The following is a 20,821-nucleotide window of genomic DNA, read 5'->3' as shown; positions in this document are numbered from 1 at the left end:
TAGGCAAATTATGCATGAACTAATCGGCAGATCACATCAACTCAACATGAACTTGCCTTGAAACAAACATTAATCGTTAGAGATACAAAGTCTTCGGTCTTCCTATCAATTCCTATGGAATTTCTTGTCAGTTATGATATTGGCCATGACATTAAGTATTTTTTAAACAAAATCACCCATAGAGCTGGGAGAAAATGTGTAAACAGCTGATTGCTATTTCAGGCTTAATTTAAGTTGGTTGGTTTGTTGTTTAACGCCGCACTCAGCAATTTTCCAGCTATATGACGGTGGTCTATAAATAATTGAGTCTGGACCAGACAATCCAGTGATTAATATCATCAGCAAGGATCCACACAATTGGGATTGATGACCACCCGATCCCATTAGTCGCCTCTTACGACAAGCATAGTCGCCTCTTACAACAAGCATAGTCGCCTTTTACGTCAGGCATGGGTTGCTGAAGACCTATTCTACCCTGGATCTTCAGGGGCTGCTTAATTTATGAGACAAATACATATGTAATCTTAATATCTGCATATAAAACATTGTCCAGCATACAGTACACAAATATAATTGAATTTGTAAATCATCATGTCTAGTGTTGTTTATTGTAAATTTCATGTTTTCATTGACCGAATTTGCAAACAGAAAAACAAGCACACAAACTCCTATTGCTGCCATGACCATAACACACAAGATGCACAGTAAAACAGTGTGCATGTAAAGGGAAGTAACTGCATGCTATATTTGATCGCATTGTTTTCACCTCACCTCAATCACAATCAGATTACACTTTGACGCCTTGAAACAAACCTTAGTTGTTAGAGGATGTATTTATTCTCTTCAAGTTGCCTCTATTAGAAAGAAGACCGAAGCCAGTTTACTCTGTGCAATATTTGCATTGTCAGCTTTACTGTGTGGAGCTCTGTTGTTTTGGTTTGAGAATTGATTTGGGCATATGACATTATTTTGTGCATGATTTCAAACACACATAACTGTTCACTTATTGTCCCTTTATAATATACTTAAGTATGAAAAACTGAGTTTTCTGAAGCTGAGAAATGTGATATTTGCAGTGAACATAACACTTGATATTTCACTGCAGTTAACGTAACACTTTGACGGAACTATTGTCATACAAGAGTTACCTCCCCTTAAATTGTCTTCCTTTATCGTAAGTGTCCAGCCCGTACACAAACTGCTGACGTCCTTTTTAATTAGTTCCACATTGACACTGCAAAATAATGACAGATAGTCATTTATGGAGTCAATATCACTTCTCACGGATGTTCTTCTCTTGAAAATGTTTCGTTATATACTGTAAATTTCTCATTTAACTCGTCAATTGAGACCGTTCGTTTAGCAAAGTACCATTTTATTACTTGACCAGTGTATATTCTTTTGCTTCCAACAGCAGTCTCCTAGTTTTGAAGAATATTTTATTGTTAAAGTTGATTTTGTATATAATCATATCTAAATGTGTGATATAGAATTTTCGTGACCCTAAATATTTTTTGATACTATTGTTTATATTGTTTAAGATTTTGCAAACACGAAACTACGTTTTAAGTCGCAAACTCAAGGGGTGCTGAACCGTCCCTGTGTAATAGATAGGGAGAATTTACGTTTTAAGGTTTTACATTTTTAATGAAATAATTTAATTTTCTGAAAGACACCTACACAAAAAGTATATAATAAATAAGATGTTCCATATGTCTCCTGAAATTTTATGTTTCTCTCATCTTGTGACGGGGGAAAAGGAGATAGTTTCACGAAAATATCTCCTTCACCCCCTGTCACTCGATGACAGAAACATGATATTTCACTTGACACATGAAATATCCTCTATTTATTCATCTATGGTGGACAATTGGATGGAGCAGATTCACATGTGTGTTGTCATTGTGCTAGCCAAGGGAGCCAACCCTCCATTGTTATTTATTGTTGTGTATTGCAGTCTGCACCTCATCTCAACTTCTCTATCTCAACAAGCCAACTTTAAACCCCTGCTCACCTTCCCCCTCCTCAACTGCCTGGGAAATGATAGTGTATTATTTATCGTGTACTGCATTACATAGAAGTAAGGCTGGCATTGTCCAAGTCTTCCATGATCTGATCATTAACAACTGTATGTGACAAGCTGGTAAGGCTGGCATTGTCCATGTCTATCACGATCTGATCACTTCAACTGTATTTGACAAGCTGGTGAGGCTGGCATTGTCCATGTCTATCACGATCTGATCACTTCAACTGTATGTGACAGGCTGGTGAGGCTGGCATTGTCCATGTCTATCACGATCTGATCACTAACAACTGTATGTGACAGGCTGGTGAGGCTGGCATTGTCCAAGTCTACCACGATCTGATCACTTCAACTGTATTTGACAGGCTGGTGAGGATGGCATTGTCCATGTCTATCATCATCTGATCACTTACAACTGTATGTGATAAGCTGGTAAGTCTGGCATTGTCCATGTCTATCATGATCTGATCACTTCAACTGTATGTGACAAGCTGGTAAGTCTGGCATTGTCCATGTCTATCATGATCTGATCACTTCAACTGTATGTGACAAGCTGGTGAGGCTGGCATTGTCCATGTCTATCATGATCTGATCACTTACAACTGTATGTGATAAGCTGGTAAGTCTGGCATTGTCCATATCTATCATGATCTGATCACTTTAACTGTATGTGATAAGCTGGTAAGTCTGGCATTGTCCATGTCTATCACGATCTGATCACTTCAACTGTATGTGATAAGCTGGTAAGTCTGGCATTGTCCATGTCTATCATGATCTGATCACTTCAACTGTATGTGATAAGCTGGTGAGCCTGGCATTGTCCATGTCTATCACAATCTGATCACTTCAACTGTATGTGACAGGCTGGTGAGACTGGCATTGTCCATGTATCATGATCTGATCACTTACAACTGTATGTGACAAGCTGGTGAGACTGGCATTGTCCATGTATCATGATCTGATCACTTACAACTGTATGTGACAGGCTGGTGAGGCTGGCATTGTCCATGTCTATCATGATCTGATCACTTCAACTGTATGTGATAAGCTGGTAAGTCTGGCATTGTCCATGTCTATCACGATCTGATCACTTCAACTGTATGTGACAAGGTGGTGAGACTGGCATTGTCCATGTATCATGATCTGATCACTTACAACTGTATGTGACAAGCTGGTGAGGCTGGCATTGTCCATGTCTATCATGATCTGATCACTTCAACTGTATGTGATAAGCTGGTAAGTCTGGCATTGTCCATGTCTATCACGATCTGATCACTTCAACTGTACGTGACAAGCTGGTGAGGCTGGCATTGTCCAAGTGTATCATGATCTGATCACTTACAACTGTATGTGACAAGCTGGTGAGGCTGGCATTGTCCAAGTCTATCATGATCTGATCACTTCAACTGTATTTGACAGGCTGGTGAGGCTGGCATTGTCCATGTCTATCATGATCTGATCACTTCAACTGTATGTGACAAGCTGGTAAGTCTGGCATTGTCCATGTCTATCATGATCTGATCACTTACAACTGTATGTGACAAGCTGGTGAGGCTAGCATTGTCCAAGTCTATCACGATCTGATCACTTACAACTGCATGTGACAAGCTGGTAAGTCTGGCATTGTCCATGTCTATCACGATCTGATCACTTACAACTGTATGTGATAAGCTGGTGAGGCTAGCATTGTCCATGTCTATCATGATCCGATCACTTCAACTGTATGTGACAAGCTGGTGAGGCTGGCATTGTCCAAGTGTATCATGATCTGATCACTTACAACTGTATGTGACAAGCTGGTGAGGCTGGCATTGTCCAAGTCTACCACGATCTGATCACTTCAGCTGTATTTGACAGGCGGGTGAGGATGGCATTGTCCATGTCTATCACAATCTGATCACTTACAACTGTATGTGATAAGCTGGTAAGTCTGGCATTGTCCATGTCTATCATGATCTGATCACTTACAACTGTATGTGACAAGCTGGTGAGGCTGGCATTGTCCATGTCTATCATGATCTGATCACTTCAACTGTATGTGACAAGCTGGTGAGGCTGGCATAGTCCATGTCTATCATGATCTGATCACTTACAACTGTATGTGACAAGCTGGTGAGGCTGGCATAGTCCATGTCTATCATGATCTGATCACTTACAAGTGTATGTGATAAGCTGGTGAGGCTGGCATTGTCCATGTCTATCATGATCTGATCACTTACAACTGTATGTGATAAGCTGGTAAGTCTGGCATTGTCCATGTCTATCATGATCTGATCACTTACAACTGTATGTGTCAGGCTGGTGAGGCTGGCATTGTCCATGTCTATCATAATCTGATCGCTTACAACTGTATGTGTCAGGCTGGTAAGTCTGGCATTGTCCATGTCTATCATGATCTGATCATTAACAACTGTATGTGATAAGCTGGTAAGTCTGGCATTGTCCATGTCTATCATGATCTGATCACTTACAACTGTATGTGACAAGCTGGTGAGACTGGCATTGTCCATGTCTATCATGATCTGATCACTTACAACTGTATGTGACAAGCTGGTGAGACTGGCATTGTCCATGTATCATGATCTGATCACTTACAACTGTATGTGACAAGCTGGTGAGACTGGCATTGTCCATGTCTCTCATGATCTGATCACTTACAACTGTATGTGACAAGCTGGTGAGGCTGGCATTGTCCATGTCTCTCATGATCTGATCACTTACAACTGTATGTGACAAGCTGGTGAGACTGGCATTGTCCATGTCTATCATGATCTGATCACTTACAACTGTATTTGACAGGCTGGTGAGGCTGGCATTGTCCATGTCTATCATGATCTGATCACTTACAACTGTATGTGACAAGCTGGTGAGACTGGCATTGTCCATGTCTATCATCATCTGATCACTTCAACTGTATGTGACAAGCTGGTGAGGCTGGCATTGTCCATGTCTACCACGATCTGATCACTTCAACTGTATGTGACAAGCTGGTGAGGCTGGCATTGTCCATGTCTATCATGATCTGATCACTTCAACTGTATGTGATAAGCTGGTAAGGTTGGCACTGTCCATGTCTATCATGATCTGATCACTTCAACTATATGTGACAGGCTGGTGTTGCTGGCATTGTCCAAGTCTATCATGATCTGATCACTTCAACTGTATGTGACAAGCTGGTGAGGCTGGCATTGTCCATGTGTATCATGATCTGATCACTTACAACTGTATGTGAAGGCTGGTGAGGCTGGCATTGTCCATGTCTCACCGATTTGTGACATTAATATGAGTGCTGACATCACTTACGGCGTTGACGTCACTTCTGGTTGTGATGCCACTTCCGGTTTGTCACTTTCCTTTCATTATATAATGATGTCTCTCAAGAGCTCTGATGGGACATAAAAATCTGTCTGGGTGATCCACTGTTGGTCCCAATGCAGGCGGGGGTGGGGTGGGTGCACAGGTGGCCCAGTCGTCTAAGGTGCCGCGATTCACTGTGCAGAAACCTATGATTGTGTGTTCGAATCCCGGTTGCCGCGATTATGTTTCTAGGTTTGTCAGCACCATACCCATGCTCGTGGGTTTCACCAAAGTGGTAAACGTCTGAGACCTTCATCACTTCGGGCTTTCTCACATTAAGCTGACATGCCGTGATATAACTGAAACACTGCTAAAAGCGGGGTTAAACACAACTCACTCAATCACCCAATGCAGGGATGGTGTAGTGTCTATGACCCAATAGCCCCATTGTCATTGATTGATTCTTGGCTACAAAATCTGGGAGTGTTCTTAGAGTAATTGTGGTCCAATGTTCATCATGAGTGAAACTAGAATAGTCCAAGGCATGGAGTTCTGAAGAATGCTTTCCAGGATGTTTGGAGTAAGGTGGCCTTAGCCATGGGCTCGTAAGGTTCCGTTCAAAGTGCCGATAACACAACAGATAGATTCCACTTGGGGAAGATACGAGGTGTTTGAACATCTTCTAGTAGAAAGGATCTCATTAGTCTGTTTAGAATGGGATGGTTTCCAATTGAGAGTCCATCATGTTTTAGTACATAGTGAAGAGCCGATCTGTAACCTTCTATCGTCCCTTTTCGGAACTTATTTTCCTGACGTGGATGTAGGAGAAAAAATCGCTATCATAGGGATGGATGTTGTATGAGGTATAATCGTTATAAATAGATCTAGGTGTGGTGTGTCCCATAACATGATTATCCAAGCAAAAATCTTGGGATGTAAGATCCATTCTGTTGCCGCAATACTCCCTTGGCAGGAAAGCTATCGGCAAGGATATTCTGTTTCCTGGGAATATGTCTCGCTTCAATCCAACAACTGATGGAGTCAGCTCATCAACTTCTGTTGATTCTCCGCTCAAGTCAGGACATGACGAAACGTGAAAACTGTGTTGTCAGAGATCCAATGCCAAATCCCTGGTTGACGTATAGGCGCACCCTTTCTGTATCGTGGTAAGAATTCAACAATGTATCGCGTAGGACAGGTTGAATATAAAAAATTACTTGTTCTGAAATGAATAGTTTCCTTCTCTTGGGCTTCGTATAAGCATTACCGTTGTTATATCGGCAGACGATGGTGCATGGTATCTCATTCACTGTGCTTGCAGGCATCGGATGTCCACTGTAGTAGTCGGCTACATGATGTACAGCGACAGGCGTCTGGTTGAGTAGTTGTAGTGTTCTGCATTCATATAAGCGATCATGTAAGTCAGTCTGTAGAAATATACTGCATGGATCCCACTAAGTCAGTAGTCCTGTTTTCGATAAAAATGTTTACAGTCAGCCTAGACACGTGACATTTAATTCTTCCAGTGCAGTAAACTGTAATCATGTTTGTTGTGTCGACTAGTTTCAAGCTGTACACACTGCAGACCAGTGGTGTGTCCAGGATCTGAGTGGGAACTGTGATGTTGTCGGTGTAAGAGCAAGTTGATCCCCATGAAAAATGTTACGACTGGTCCAGTGTTGTGAACTATGACCCAGTTGAGTGTCTTTAGGTCAATTCTCATTCTCATGTCAGGAGTATTCTTCTTCGGAACTATGAATACCAGAGAAAAAATACTTGGTCTTATTGGTCTCCGCTAGTCTCCGAATGGCTGGTTTCTTTATTAGCTTCCTGACGGCAAGATCTGCTGCCACTAACTTGGCTCCGACTAGATGAAATCTGCGTCCAACAGCTTGAGATTGGATCGGATGTTTCTTGAAATTGCAGTTGATTCCTGAAAAGACTGACGCTTGTCGTATCCCCTACTCGGTTGGAAAGAATCCTTCACGGGTGGGGGGGGGGGGGGGGGGGGGGCTGACAAACTCCATCTAATGAGGCTTGTTTATATGACGAGTCCTTCTGATCCCTGGTATGCTTCTGGGGAGGGAGGGGGAAGGGGAAGATCAATGTGTCTTGGCAGCTAGGCTGATAGTTGATGCTTGGAATTGTTCCTTGTATCTTGTCTGACTTTGTCTATGATATGTCCAAATTTGCCGTTGAATGTCTTGAGAGCAGAAATTGGTTGTAACATTATCAACCTCTTGGTTTTCCTGGAAACAGCTCTTGAACGAACCTCTGCTAGTATTTGTTGACGCTGAACTCATAATAGCTGTGAAGACATCCAGGCTTGGGAATAGTCTGGTCTGGACCAGACAATCCAGTTGTTGATATCACGAGCATCAGACTTGGGTGGAGAGTACTAGCTTCATAAAGACTTTGTCCAAACTTTGATAACCCGGAAGTGGAGCATCATGTGTTCTATACACCCTCCGCTTCAATGGCGGTAAGGGTCATCATTCATCATGTCTGAGCTTGAGTAGACTGTCAGACATCTGGTCTACTACCTTGCCTTCATAACTCAACCAAGGCATCCGCTGGTGTCCAGGATGCTGGTATGATTAAGGTCTGTGCAGCTTGTGCCCGTGTGTAACGGAGCCCGTACAGTATGATCTGCATGATCTGAGTGAAGGTCTTTTAGATGTGTTGCCTCAATTCTCACATCTCTTATATTCATTGCAGGCAGTGCCTCTGCACTTCATGCAGTTATCATGAGGATCTTCCGTGATCATGAACAACTACACTTCTTGCACACGAGGGTAGAGGGAGACTCCATTCTGACCTCACAAACACTAAGCACCAGCTATACTTATGTGCATGCGATCGTCATTCCAGCAGCAACTTTTTATATCTACTTATGTCTGTTATTATTGAAAACTATTAGATTAATCTTAGATTAATGTGATTAATACCAAGAGCAAGATCATTACTACTGTTACAATAGGTGATGGCTCTTGCACACAGTGGAAAAAAGTGAGGTTGACACCATTGTTTACGTCACAGCTTGGGTGGTTACGATGCTACTTGGCAACAACTAGTTGTGTGTGTAATTGACAGTGAAGAGGACGTCTGCTGAAAATCTGACAACTTTAGTTAGTGTGACTGAAGCCAAAATACAGGATTTATGGCAGAGATGTAATAGAGGTAGAAGTTTCATAAGAATTATGTGTTTTTATACATGATAATTTGCAGAACCTCACCACTTGAATACCATATCACTGAATAAAAGTGAGTACTATGGTACTCTGGTTGTTATATCATTGCCAGCTTCTGAGGCATGTATAGTTACCTCTACAGGCAGGACACTATATATTTGCATGTGTCTTCATAAACAGCATGACCACTGCCCGATGCAATTCTTCCCTGATGAGACACACACGTGACAACAGATGGGCCACATCAGTGATACCTGGTGTTCATGTCTCCATAAATAGCATGACCACTGCCCCATGCAATTCTGACCTGATGACACACACACACACACACGTGACAACAGATGGGCCACATCAGTGATACATAGTGTTCATGTCTCCATAAATAGCATGACCACTGCCCCATGCAATCCTGACCTGATGACACACACACACGTGACAACAGATGGGCCACTTCAGTAATACATGGTGTTCATGTTCCAGGAGAAGCTACTGAAATATCCCAGGCAGGTGCAGACAAAAATCTCAATTGTAAGTACTGTCTTGTCCATTGTACATATACAGATTACTCATCCTGTCTCTGTTAGATTCTAATTTTAAAATATTGAGTGTATTTCAAAACATGTAACAAAAGCCAGCCAGGTAGATGTTACTATTATTGTGTAGCCATCTTTACCAGATATCACATTCTGAAAGTTTATGTTGTAATCAACACATAAGAAGAGCTACGTTTATTCTGTATGCTATTAATTTAGGTGCTAGTTGTTACAGTCTCCTCACAGATGAGGGCTGATGGTGTTGTGTGGTATTTGACCACTACTGACATTGTTTCATTTCTCAACTCTGAGCATAAAACAACTGTTTAAGACATCCTACATAATATACCACTTATATACCAACTTTATATATACAAGTGCAAAACAAATGTAAACTGCTTTAACATCAGAAGTCACTAAGAAAGAAAACATAACCCTGCTATGATCAGAAGCTATCAATAAAATTCAAACTACCTGGGACAGCTGGGCCCATATATACACTGATCCTATCAACAACAGTGCTGGTTACGGGATCCATATCCATAGCTTCAAACGCTAAGTTCATTCGGTTTGCTTCCCTGAAAATATCACAAACATACCACCAATATACCACCTATATACCACATACATACACCTTTTTACCACATTAATACCACCAATATGCCACCTATATACCACATACATACACCTATTTACCACATTCATACCACCAATATGCCACCTATATACCACATACATACACCTATTTACCACATTCATACCACCAATATACCACCTATATACCACATACATACACCTATTTACCACATTCATACCACCAATATGCCACCTATATACCACATACATACACCTATTTACCACATTCATACCACCAATATACCACCTATATACCACATACATACACCTATTTACCACATTCATACCACCAATATGCCACCTATATACCACATACATACACCTACTGTATTTGGCGTAATAAGCGCCCAGGTCGCTCTCAAAATTAGAAATAGGGTGTTCTTATTAGAATATTATTGAGTTGAAAGATAAATTCCTTGGTTTATGCTGACAGCCTGAAATGTTATATACGATAGATATATTTTCCAGAATTTAATTGCCCATAATTAAGGGTGCATATAACACATGAGTGCGTATTATACGCGAATAAATAAGTCTTGTGTACAATCGGAAGGGGTGCTAATTGGGATTGTTCACTAGCCAATATATTAGCAAATATTGCTGTGGGCGCATATTAGAGCAGGGCGCTTATTACGTCGAATACGGTATATACCACATTAATACCACCTATATACCACATACATACAACCTATATCCCACATTCATACCACCTATATACCACATTAATACCACCAATATACCACATTCATATATATACCACATACATACACCTATATACTACATACATACACCTATATACCACATACATACACCTATATACCACATACATACACCTATATACCAGCTATAAACCACATACATACACCTGTATATCACCTATATACCACATACATACACCCATAAACGACCTATATACCACGTATATACCACATACATACATCTATATACCAGCTATAAACCACATACCTACCACCTATGTACCACATACATACCATATAGATGGGGCCAGGCTGAAACAATGGATGGAACTGAAATGGGGCATGAAGAAACAATAAGAGAGCAAAGATATTGAAGGGACCAGGATGAAACAATAGATGGAAGTGAAATGGAGCATGAAGAAACAATAAGAGAGCAAAGATATTAAAGGGAACAGGATGAAACAATAGATGGAACTGAAATGGAGCATGAAGAAACAATAAGAGAGCAAAGATATTGAAGGGACCAGGATGAAACAATAGATGGAACTGAAATGGGGCATGAAGAAACAATAAGAGAGCAAAGATATTGAAGGGACCAGGATGAAACAATAGATGGAACTGAATGGAGCATGAAGAAACAATCAGAGAGCAAAGATATTGAAGGGATCAGGATGAAACAATAGATGGAACTGAAATGGAGCATGAAGAAACAATCAGAGAGCAAAGATATAGAAGGGATCAGGATGAAACAATAGATGGAACTGAAATGGGGCATGAAGAAACAATAAGAGAGCAAAGATATAGAAGGGACTGGGATCAAACAATAGATGGAACTGAAATGGGGCATGCAGAAACAATCAGAGAGCAAAGATATTAAAGGGACCAGGATGAAACAATAGATGGAACTGAAATGGGGCATGCAGAAACAATCAGAGAGCAAAGATATTGAAGGCACCAGGATGAAACAATAGATGGAACTAAAATTGGGCATGAAGAAAAAATAAGAGAGCAAAGATGTTGAAGGGCCATGATGAAACAATAGATGGAACTGAAATGAAGAAACAATAAGAGAGCAAAGATATTGAAGGGACCAGGATGAAACAATAGATGGAACTGAAATGGAGCATGAAGAAACAATAAGAGAGCAACGATTTTGAAGGGACCAGGATGAAACAATAGATGGAACTGAAATGGGGCATGAAGAAACAATCAGAGAGCAAAGATATTGAAGGGACCAGGATGAAACAATAGATGGAACTGAAATGGAGCATGAAGAAACAATAAGAGAGCAAAGATATTAAAGGGACCAGGATCAAACAATAGATGGAACTGAAATGGAGCATGAAGAAACAATAAGAGAGCAAAGATATTGAAGGGACCAGGATGAAACAATAGATGGAACTGAAATGGAGCATGAAGAAACAATAAGAGAGCAAAGATATAGAAGGCACCAGGATGAAACAATAGATGGAACTGAAATGGAGCATGAAGAAACAATCAGAGAGCAAAGATATTGAAGGGACCAGGATGAAAAAATAGATGGAACTGAAATGGAGCATGAAGAAACAATCAGAGAGCAAAGATATTGAAGGGACCAGGATAAAACAATAGATGGAACTGAAATGGGGCATGAAGAAACAATCAGAGAGCAAAGATGTTGAAGGCACCAGGATGAAACAATGGATGGAACTGAAATGTAGCATGAAGAAACAATAAGAGAGCAAAGATATTGAAGGGACCATGATGAAACAATAGATGGAACTGAAATGGAGCATGAAGAAACAATCAGAGAGCAAAGATATAGAAGGGACCAGGATGAAACAATAGATGGAACTGAAATGGGGCATGAAGAAACAATAAGAGAGCAAAGATATTGAAGGGACCAGGATGAAACAATAGATGGAACGGAAATGGGGCATGAAGAAACAATAAGAGAGCAAAGATATTGAAGGGACCAGGATGAAACAATAGATGGAACTGAAATGGAGCATGAAGAAACAATCAGAGAGCAAAGATATTGAAGGGACCAGGATGAAACAATAGATGGAACTGAAATGGGGTATGAAGAAACAATAAGAGAGCAAAGATATTGAAGGGACCAGGATGAAACAATAGATGGAACTGAAATGGGGCATGCAGAAACAATAAGAGAGCAAAGATATAGAAGGGACCAGGATGAAACAATAGATGGAACTGAAATGGGGCATGAAGAAACAATAAGAGAGCAAAGATATTGAAGGCACCAGGATGAAACAACAGATGGAACCGAAATGGAGCATGAAGAAACAATAAGAGAGCAAAGATATTGAAGGGACCAGGATGAAACAATGGATGGAACTGAAATGGACAATGAAGAAACAATCAGAGAGCAAAGATATTGAAAGGACCATGATGAAACAATAGATTGAACTGAAATGGGGCATGAAGAAACAATAAAAGAGCAAAGATATAGAAGGGACCAGGATGAAACAATAGATGGAACTGAAATGGGGCATGCAGAAACAATCAGAGAGCAAAGATATAGAAGGGACCAGGATGAAACAATAGATGGAACTGAAATTGGGCATGAAGAAACAATAAGAGAGCAAAGATATTGAAGGGACCAGGATGAAACAATAGATGGAACTGAAATGGGGCATGAAGAAACAATCAGAGAGCAAAGATATTAAAGTCACCAGGATGACACAATAGATGGAACTGAAATGGGGCATGAAGAAACAATAAGAGCGCAAAGATATTGAAGGGACCAGGATGAAACAATGGACGGAACTGAAATGGGGCATGAAGAAACAATAAGAAAGCAAAGATATTGAAGGGCCAGGATGAAACAATAGATGGAACTGAAATGGGTCATGAAGAAACAATCAGAGAGTAAAGATATTGAAGGGACCAGGATGAAACAATAGATGGAACTGAAATGGGGCATGAAGAAACAATAAGAGAGCAAAGATATAGAAGGGACTGGGATCAAACAATAGATGGAACTGAAATGGGGCATGCAGAAACAATAAGAGAGCAAAGATATTAAAGGGACCAGGATGAAACAATAGATTGAACTGAAATTGGGCATGAAGAAACAATAAGAGAGCAAAGATATAGAAGGGACCAGGATGAAACAATAGATGGAACTGAAATGGGGCATGCAGAAACAATCAGAGAGCAAAGATATTGAAGGACCAGGATGAAACAATAGATGGAACTGAAATGATGAAACAATAAGAGAGCAAAGATATTGAAGGGACCAGGATGAAACAATAGATGGAACTGAAATGGAGCATGAAGAAACAATAAGAGAGCAAAGATATTGAAGGGACCAGGATGAAACAATAGATGGAACTGAAATGGAGCATGAAGAAACAATAAGAGAGCAAAGATATTGAAGGGACCAGGATGAAACAATAGATGGAACTGAAATGGAGCATGAAGAAACAATAAGAGAGCAAAGATATTAAAGGGACCAGGATGAAACAATAGATGGAACTGAAATGGAGCATGAAGAAACAATAAGAGAGCAAAGATATTGAAGGGACCAGGATGAAACAATAGATGGAAGTGAAATGGAGCATGAAGAAACAATAAGAGAGCAAAGATATTGAAGGGACCAGGATGAAACAATAGATGGAACTGAAATGGAGCATGAAGAAACAATAAGAGAGCAAAGATATTGAAGGGACCAGGATGAAACAATAGATGGAACTGAAATGGAGCATGAAGAAACAATAAGAGAGCAAAGATATTGAAGTGACCAGGATGAAACAATAGATGGAACTGAAATGGGGCATGCAGAAACAATCAGAGAGCAAAGATATTAAAGGGACCAGGATGAAACAATAGATTGAACTGAAATGGGGCATGAAGAAACAATCAGAGAGCAAAGATATAGAAGGGACCAGGATGAAACAATAGATGGAACTGAAATGGGGCATGCAGAAACAATCAGAGAGCAAAGATATTGAAGGCACCAGGATGAAACAATAGATGGAACTAAAATTGGGCATGAAGAAAAAATAAGAGAGCAAAGATGTTGAAGGACCATGATGAAACAATAGATGGAACTGAAATGAAGAAACAATAAGAGAGCAAAGATATTGAAGGGACCAGGATGAAACAATAGATGGAACTGAAATGGAGCATGAAGAAACAATAAGAGAGCAACGATTTTGAAGGGACCAGGATGAAACAATAGATGGAACTGAAATGGGGCATGAAGAAACAATAAGAGAGCAAAGATATTGAAGGGACCAGGATGAAACAATAGATGGAACTGAAATGGAGCATGAAGAAACAATAAGAGAGCAAAGATATTAAAGGGACCAGGATGAAACAATAGATGGAACTGAAATGGAGCATGAAGAAACAATAAGAGAGCAAAGATATTGAAGGGACCAGGATGAAACAATAGATGGAACTGAAATGGAGCATGAAGAAACAATAAGAGAGCAAAGATATAGAAGGGATCAGGATGAAACAATAGATGGAACTGAAATGGAGCATGAAGAAACAATAAGAGAGCAAAGATATTGAAGGGACCAGGATGAAACAATAGATGGAACTGAAATGGGGCATGAAGAAACAATAAGAGAGCAAAGATATTGAAGGGACCAGGATGAAACAATAGATGGAACTGAAATGGAGCATGAAGAAACAATCAGAGAGCAAAGATATTGAAGGGACCAGGATGAAACAATAGATGGAACTGAAATGGAGCATGAAGAATCAATAAGAGAGCAAAGATATTGAAGGGACCAGGATGAAACAATAGATGGAAGTGAAATGGAGCATGAAGAAACAATCAGAGAGCAAAGATATAGAAGGGACCAGGATGAAACAATAGATGGAACTGAAATGGGGCATGAAGAAACAATAAGAGAGCAAAGATATTGAAGGGACCAGGATGAAACAATAGATGGAACGGAAATGGGGCATGAAGAAACAATAAGAGAGCAAAGATATTGAAGGGACCAGGATGAAACAATAGATGGAACTGAAATGGAGCATGAAGAAACAATCAGAGAGCAAAGATATTGAAGGGACCAGGATGAAACAATAGATGGAACTGAAATGGGGTATGAAGAAACAATAAGAGAGCAAAGATATTGAAGGGACCAGGATGAAACAATAGATGGAACTGAAATGGGGCATGCAGAAACAATAAGAGAGCAAAGATATAGAAGGCACCAGGATGAAACAATAGATGGAACCGAAATGGAGCATGAAGAAACAATAAGAGAGCAAAGATATTGAAGGGACCAGGATGAAACAATGGATGGAACTGAAATGGACAATGAAGAAACAATCAGAGAGCAAAGATATTGAAAGGACCATGATGAAACAATAGATTGAACTGAAATGGGGCATGAAGAAACAATAAAAGAGCAAAGATATAGAAGGGACCAGGATGAAACAATAGATGGAACTGAAATGGGGCATGCAGAAACAATCAGAGAGCAAAGATATTAAAGGGACCAGGATGAAACAATAGATTGAACTGAAATTGGGCATGAAGAAACAATAAGAGAGCAAAGATATAGAAGGGACCAGCATGAAACAATAGATGGAACTGAAATGGGGCATGCAGAAACAATCAGAGAGCAAAGATATTGAAGGACCAGGATGAAACAATAGATGGAACTGAAATGATGAAACAATAAGAGAGCAAAGATATTGAAGGGACCAGGATGAAACAATAGATGGAACTGAAATGGGGCATGAAGAAACAATAAGAGAGCAAAGATATTGAAGGGACCAGGATGAAACAATAGATGGAACTGAAATGGGGCATGAAGAAACAATAAGAGAGCAAAGATATTGAAGGGACCAGGATGAAACAATAGATGGAACTGAAATGGGGCATGAAGAAACAATAAGAGAGCAAAGATATAGAAAGGACCAGGATGAAAAAATAGATGGAACTGAAATGGGGCATGCAGAAACAATAAGAGAGCAAAGATATAGAAGGGACCAGGATGAAACAATAGATGGAACTGAAATGGAGCATGAAGAAACAATAAGAGAGCAAAGATATTGAAGGCACCAGGATGAAACAATAGATGGAACTGAAATGGAGCATGAAGAAACAATCAGAGAGCAAAGATATTGAAGGCACCAGGATGAAACAATAGATGGAACTGAAATAGGGCATGAAGAAACAATAAGAGAGCAAAGATATTGAAGGGACCAGGATGAAACAATAGATGGAACTGAAATGGGGCATGAAGAAACAATAAGAGAGCAAAGATATTGAAGGGATCAGGATGAAACAATGGATGGAACTGAAATGGGGCATGAAGAAACAATCAGACAGCAAAGATATAGAAAGGACCAGGATGAAAAAATAGATGGAACTGAAATGGGGCATGCAGAAACAATAAGAGAGCAAAGATATAGAAGGGACCAGGATGAAACAATAGATTGAAGTGAAATGGAGCATGAAGAAACAATAAGAGAGCAAAGATATTGAAGGGACCAGGATGAAACAATAGATGGAACTGAAATGGAGCATGAAGAAACAATCAGAGAGCAAAGATATTGAAGGGACCAGGATGAAACAATAGATGGAACTGAAATGGGGCATGAAGAAACAATAAGAGAGCAAAGATATTGAAGGGACCATGATGAAACAATAGATGGAACTGAAATTGGTCATGAAGAAACAATAAGAGAGCAAAGATATAGAAGGGACTGGGATCAAACAATAGATGGAACTGAAATGGGGCATGAAGAAACAATCAGAGAGCAAAGATATTAAAGGGACCAGGATGAAACAATAGATGGAACTGAAATTGGTCATGAAGAAACAATAAGAGAGCAAAGATATTGAAGGGACCAGGATGAAACAAGAGATGGAACTGAAATGGGGCATGAAGAAACAATCAGAGAGCAAAGATATAGAAGGGACCAGGATGAAACAATAGATGGAACTGAAATGGGGCATGAAGAAACAATAAGAGAGCAAAGATATTGAAGGGACCAGGATGAAACAATAGATGGAACTGAAATGGGGCATGAAGAAACAATAAGAGAGCAAAGATATTGAAGGGACCAGGATGAAACAATATATGGAACTGAAATGGGGCATGAAGAAACAATAAGAGAGCAAAGATATTAAAGTCACCAGGATGACACAATAGATGGAACTGAAATGGGGCATGAAGAAACAATAAGAGAGCAAAGATATTGAAGGGACCAGGATGAAACAATGGACGGAACTGAAATGGAGCATGAAGAAACAATAAGAAAGCAAAGATATTGAAGGGCCAGGATGAAACAATAGATGGAACTGAAATGGGGCATGAAGAAACAATCAGAGAGCAAAGATATTGAAGGGACCAGGATGAAACAATAGATGGAACTGAAATGGGGCATGAAGAAACAATAAGAGAGCAAAGATATAGAAAGGACCAGGATGAAAAAATAGATGGAACTGAAATGGGGCATGCAGAAACAATAAGAGAGCAAAGATATAGAAGGGACCAGGATGAAACAATAGATGGAACTGAAATGGAGCATGAAGAAACAATAAGAGAGCAAAGATATTGAAGGCACCAGGATGAAACAATAGATGGAACTGAAATGGAGCATGAAGAAACAATCAGAGAGCATAGATATTGAAGGCACCAGGATGAAACAATAGATGGAACTGAAATGGGGCATGAAGAAACAATAAGAGAGCAAAGATATTGAAGGGACCAGGATGAAACAATAGATTGAACTGAAATGGGGCATGAAGAAACAATAAGAGAGCAAAGATATTGAAGGGATCAGGATGAAACAATGGATGGAACTGAAATGGGGCATGAAGAAACAATCAGAGAGCAAAGATATAGAAAGGACCAGGATGAAAAAATAGATGGAACTGAAATGGGGCATGCAGAAACAATAAGAGAGCAAAGATATAGAAGGGACCAGGATGAAACAATAGATTGAAGTGAAATGGAGCATGAAGAAACAATAAGAGAGCAAAGATATTGAAGGGACCAGGATGAAACAATAGATGGAACTGAAATGGAGCATGAAGAAACAATCAGAGAGCAAAGATATTGAAGGGACCAGGATGAAACAATAGATGGAACTGAAATGGGGCATGAAGAAACAATAAGAGAGCAAAGATATTGAAGGGACCATGATGAAACAATAGATGGAACTGAAATTGGTCATGAAGAAACAATAAGAGAGCAAAGATATAGAAGGGACTGGGATCAAACAATAGATGGAACTGAAATGGGGCATGAAGAAACAATCAGAGAGCAAAGATATTAAAGGGACCAGGATGAAACAATAGATGGAACTGAAATTGGTCATGAAGAAAAAATAAGAGAGCAAAGATATAGAAGGGACCAGGATGAAACAATAGATGGAACTGAAATGGGGCATGAAGAAACAATCAGAGAGCAAAGATATTGAAGGGACCAGGATGAAACAATAGATGGAACTGAAATGAAGAAACAATAAGAGAGCAAAGATATTGAAGGGACCAGGATGAAACAATAGATGGAACTGAAATGGAGCATGAAGAAACAATAAGAGAGCAAAGATATTGAAGGGACCAGGATGAAACAATAGATGGAACTGAAATGGAGCATGAAGAAACAATAAGAGAGCAAAGATATTGAAGGGACCAGGATGAAACAATAGATGGAACTGAAATGGGGCATGAAGAAACAATAAGAGAGTAAAGATATTGAAGGGACCAGGATGAAACAATAGATGGAACTGAAATGGAGCATGAAGAAACAATAAGAGAGCAAAGATATTAAAGGGACCAGGATGAAACAATAGATGGAACTGAAATGGAGCATGAAGAAACAATAAGAGAGCAAAGATATAGAAGGGACCAGGATGAAACAATAGATGGAAGAGAAATGGAGCATGAAGAAACAATAAGAGAGCAAAGATATAGAAGGGACCAGGATGAAACAATAGATGGAACTGAAATGGAGCATGAAGAAACAATAAAAGAGCAAAGATATTGAAGGGACCATGATGAAACAATAGATTGAAGTGAAATGGAGCATGAAGAAACAATCAGAGAGCAAAGATATTGAAGGGACCAGGATGAAACAATAGATGGAACTGAAATGGGGCATGCAGAAACAATCAGAGAGCAAAGATATAGAAGGGACCAGGATGAAACAATAGATGGAACTGAAATGGGGCACGAAGAAACAATAAGAGAGCAAAGATATTAAAGGGACCAGGATGAAAGAATAGATGGAACTGAAATGGGGCATACAGAAACAATCAGAGAGCAAATATATTGAAGGACCAGGATGAAACAATAGATGGAACTGAAATGAAGAAACAATAAGAGAGCAAAGATATTGAAGGGACCAGGATGAAACAATAGAAGGAACTGAAATGGAGCATGAAGAAACAATAAGAGAGCAAAGATATTGAAGGGACCAGGATGAAACAATAGATGGAAGTGAAATGGGGCATGAAGAAACAATCAGAGAGCAAAGATATTTCGAAGGGACCAGGATGAAACAATAGATGGAACTGAAATGGAGCATGAAGAAACAATAAGAGAGCAAAGATATTAAAGGGACCAGGATGAAACAATAGATGAAACTGAAATGGAGCATGAAGAAACAATAAGAGAGCAAAGATATTGAAGGGACCAGGATGAAACAATAGATGGAACTGAAATGGAGCATGAAGAAACAATAAGAGAGCAAAGATATAGAAGGGACCAGGATGAAACAATAGATGGAACTGAAATGGAGCATGAAGAAACAATAAGAGAGCAAAGATATTGAAGGCACCAGGATGAAACAATAGATGGAACTGAAATGGAGCATGAAGAAACAATCAGAGAGCAAAGATATTGAAGGGACCAGGATGAAACAATAGATGGAACTGAAATGGGGCATGAAGAAACAATAAGAGAGCAAAGATATTGAAGGGACCAGGATGAAACAATAGATGGAACTGAAATGGGGCATGAAGAAACAATAAGAGAGCAAAGATATTGAAGGGATCAGGATGAAACAATGGATGGAACTGAAATGGGGCATGAAGAAACAATCAGAGAGCAAAGATATTGAAGGGACCAGGATGAAACAATAGATGGAACTGAAATGGAGCATGAAGAAACAATAAGAGAGCAAAGATATTGAAGGGATCAGGATGAAACAATAGATGGAACTGAAATGGAGCATGAAGAAACAATCAGAGAGCAAAGATATTTCGAAGGGACCAGGATGAAACAATAGATGGAACTGAAATGGGGCATGAAGAAACAATCAGAGAGCAAAGATATTGAAGGGACCAGGATGAAACAATAGATGGAACTGAAATGGGGCATGAAGAAACAATAAGAGAGCAAAGATATAGAAGGGACCAGGATGAAACAATAGATGGAACTGAAATGGGGCATGAAGAAACAATAAGAGAGCAAAGATATTGAAGGCACCAGGATGAAACAACAGATGGAACTGAAAT

General features: G+C 39.7%; 1 protein-coding gene across 3 annotated transcripts in view; it reads left to right on the top strand.

Moving 5' to 3' along the window:
* Positions 1 to 20,821, top strand: part of LOC124149539 (caspase-8-like) — a 58,770-nt gene that overhangs the window by 9,882 nt on the left and 28,067 nt on the right. For all 3 annotated transcript variants that reach the window (XM_046521214.2, XM_046521212.2, XM_046521213.2), the window contains one exon: positions 8,992 to 9,039. In XM_046521214.2, coding sequence (XP_046377170.1) covers positions 8,992 to 9,039 — 48 coding nt within the window. The remainder of the gene's footprint in view (positions 1 to 8,991; positions 9,040 to 20,821) is intronic.

This window comes from Haliotis rufescens, unplaced genomic scaffold (assembly GCF_023055435.1).
Source record: "Haliotis rufescens isolate VD_foot unplaced genomic scaffold, xgHalRufe1.0.p SCAF_4, whole genome shotgun sequence".
NCBI lineage: Eukaryota > Metazoa > Mollusca > Gastropoda > Lepetellida > Haliotidae > Haliotis > Haliotis rufescens.
This window is presented reverse-complemented; position numbering and strand designations above follow the sequence as displayed.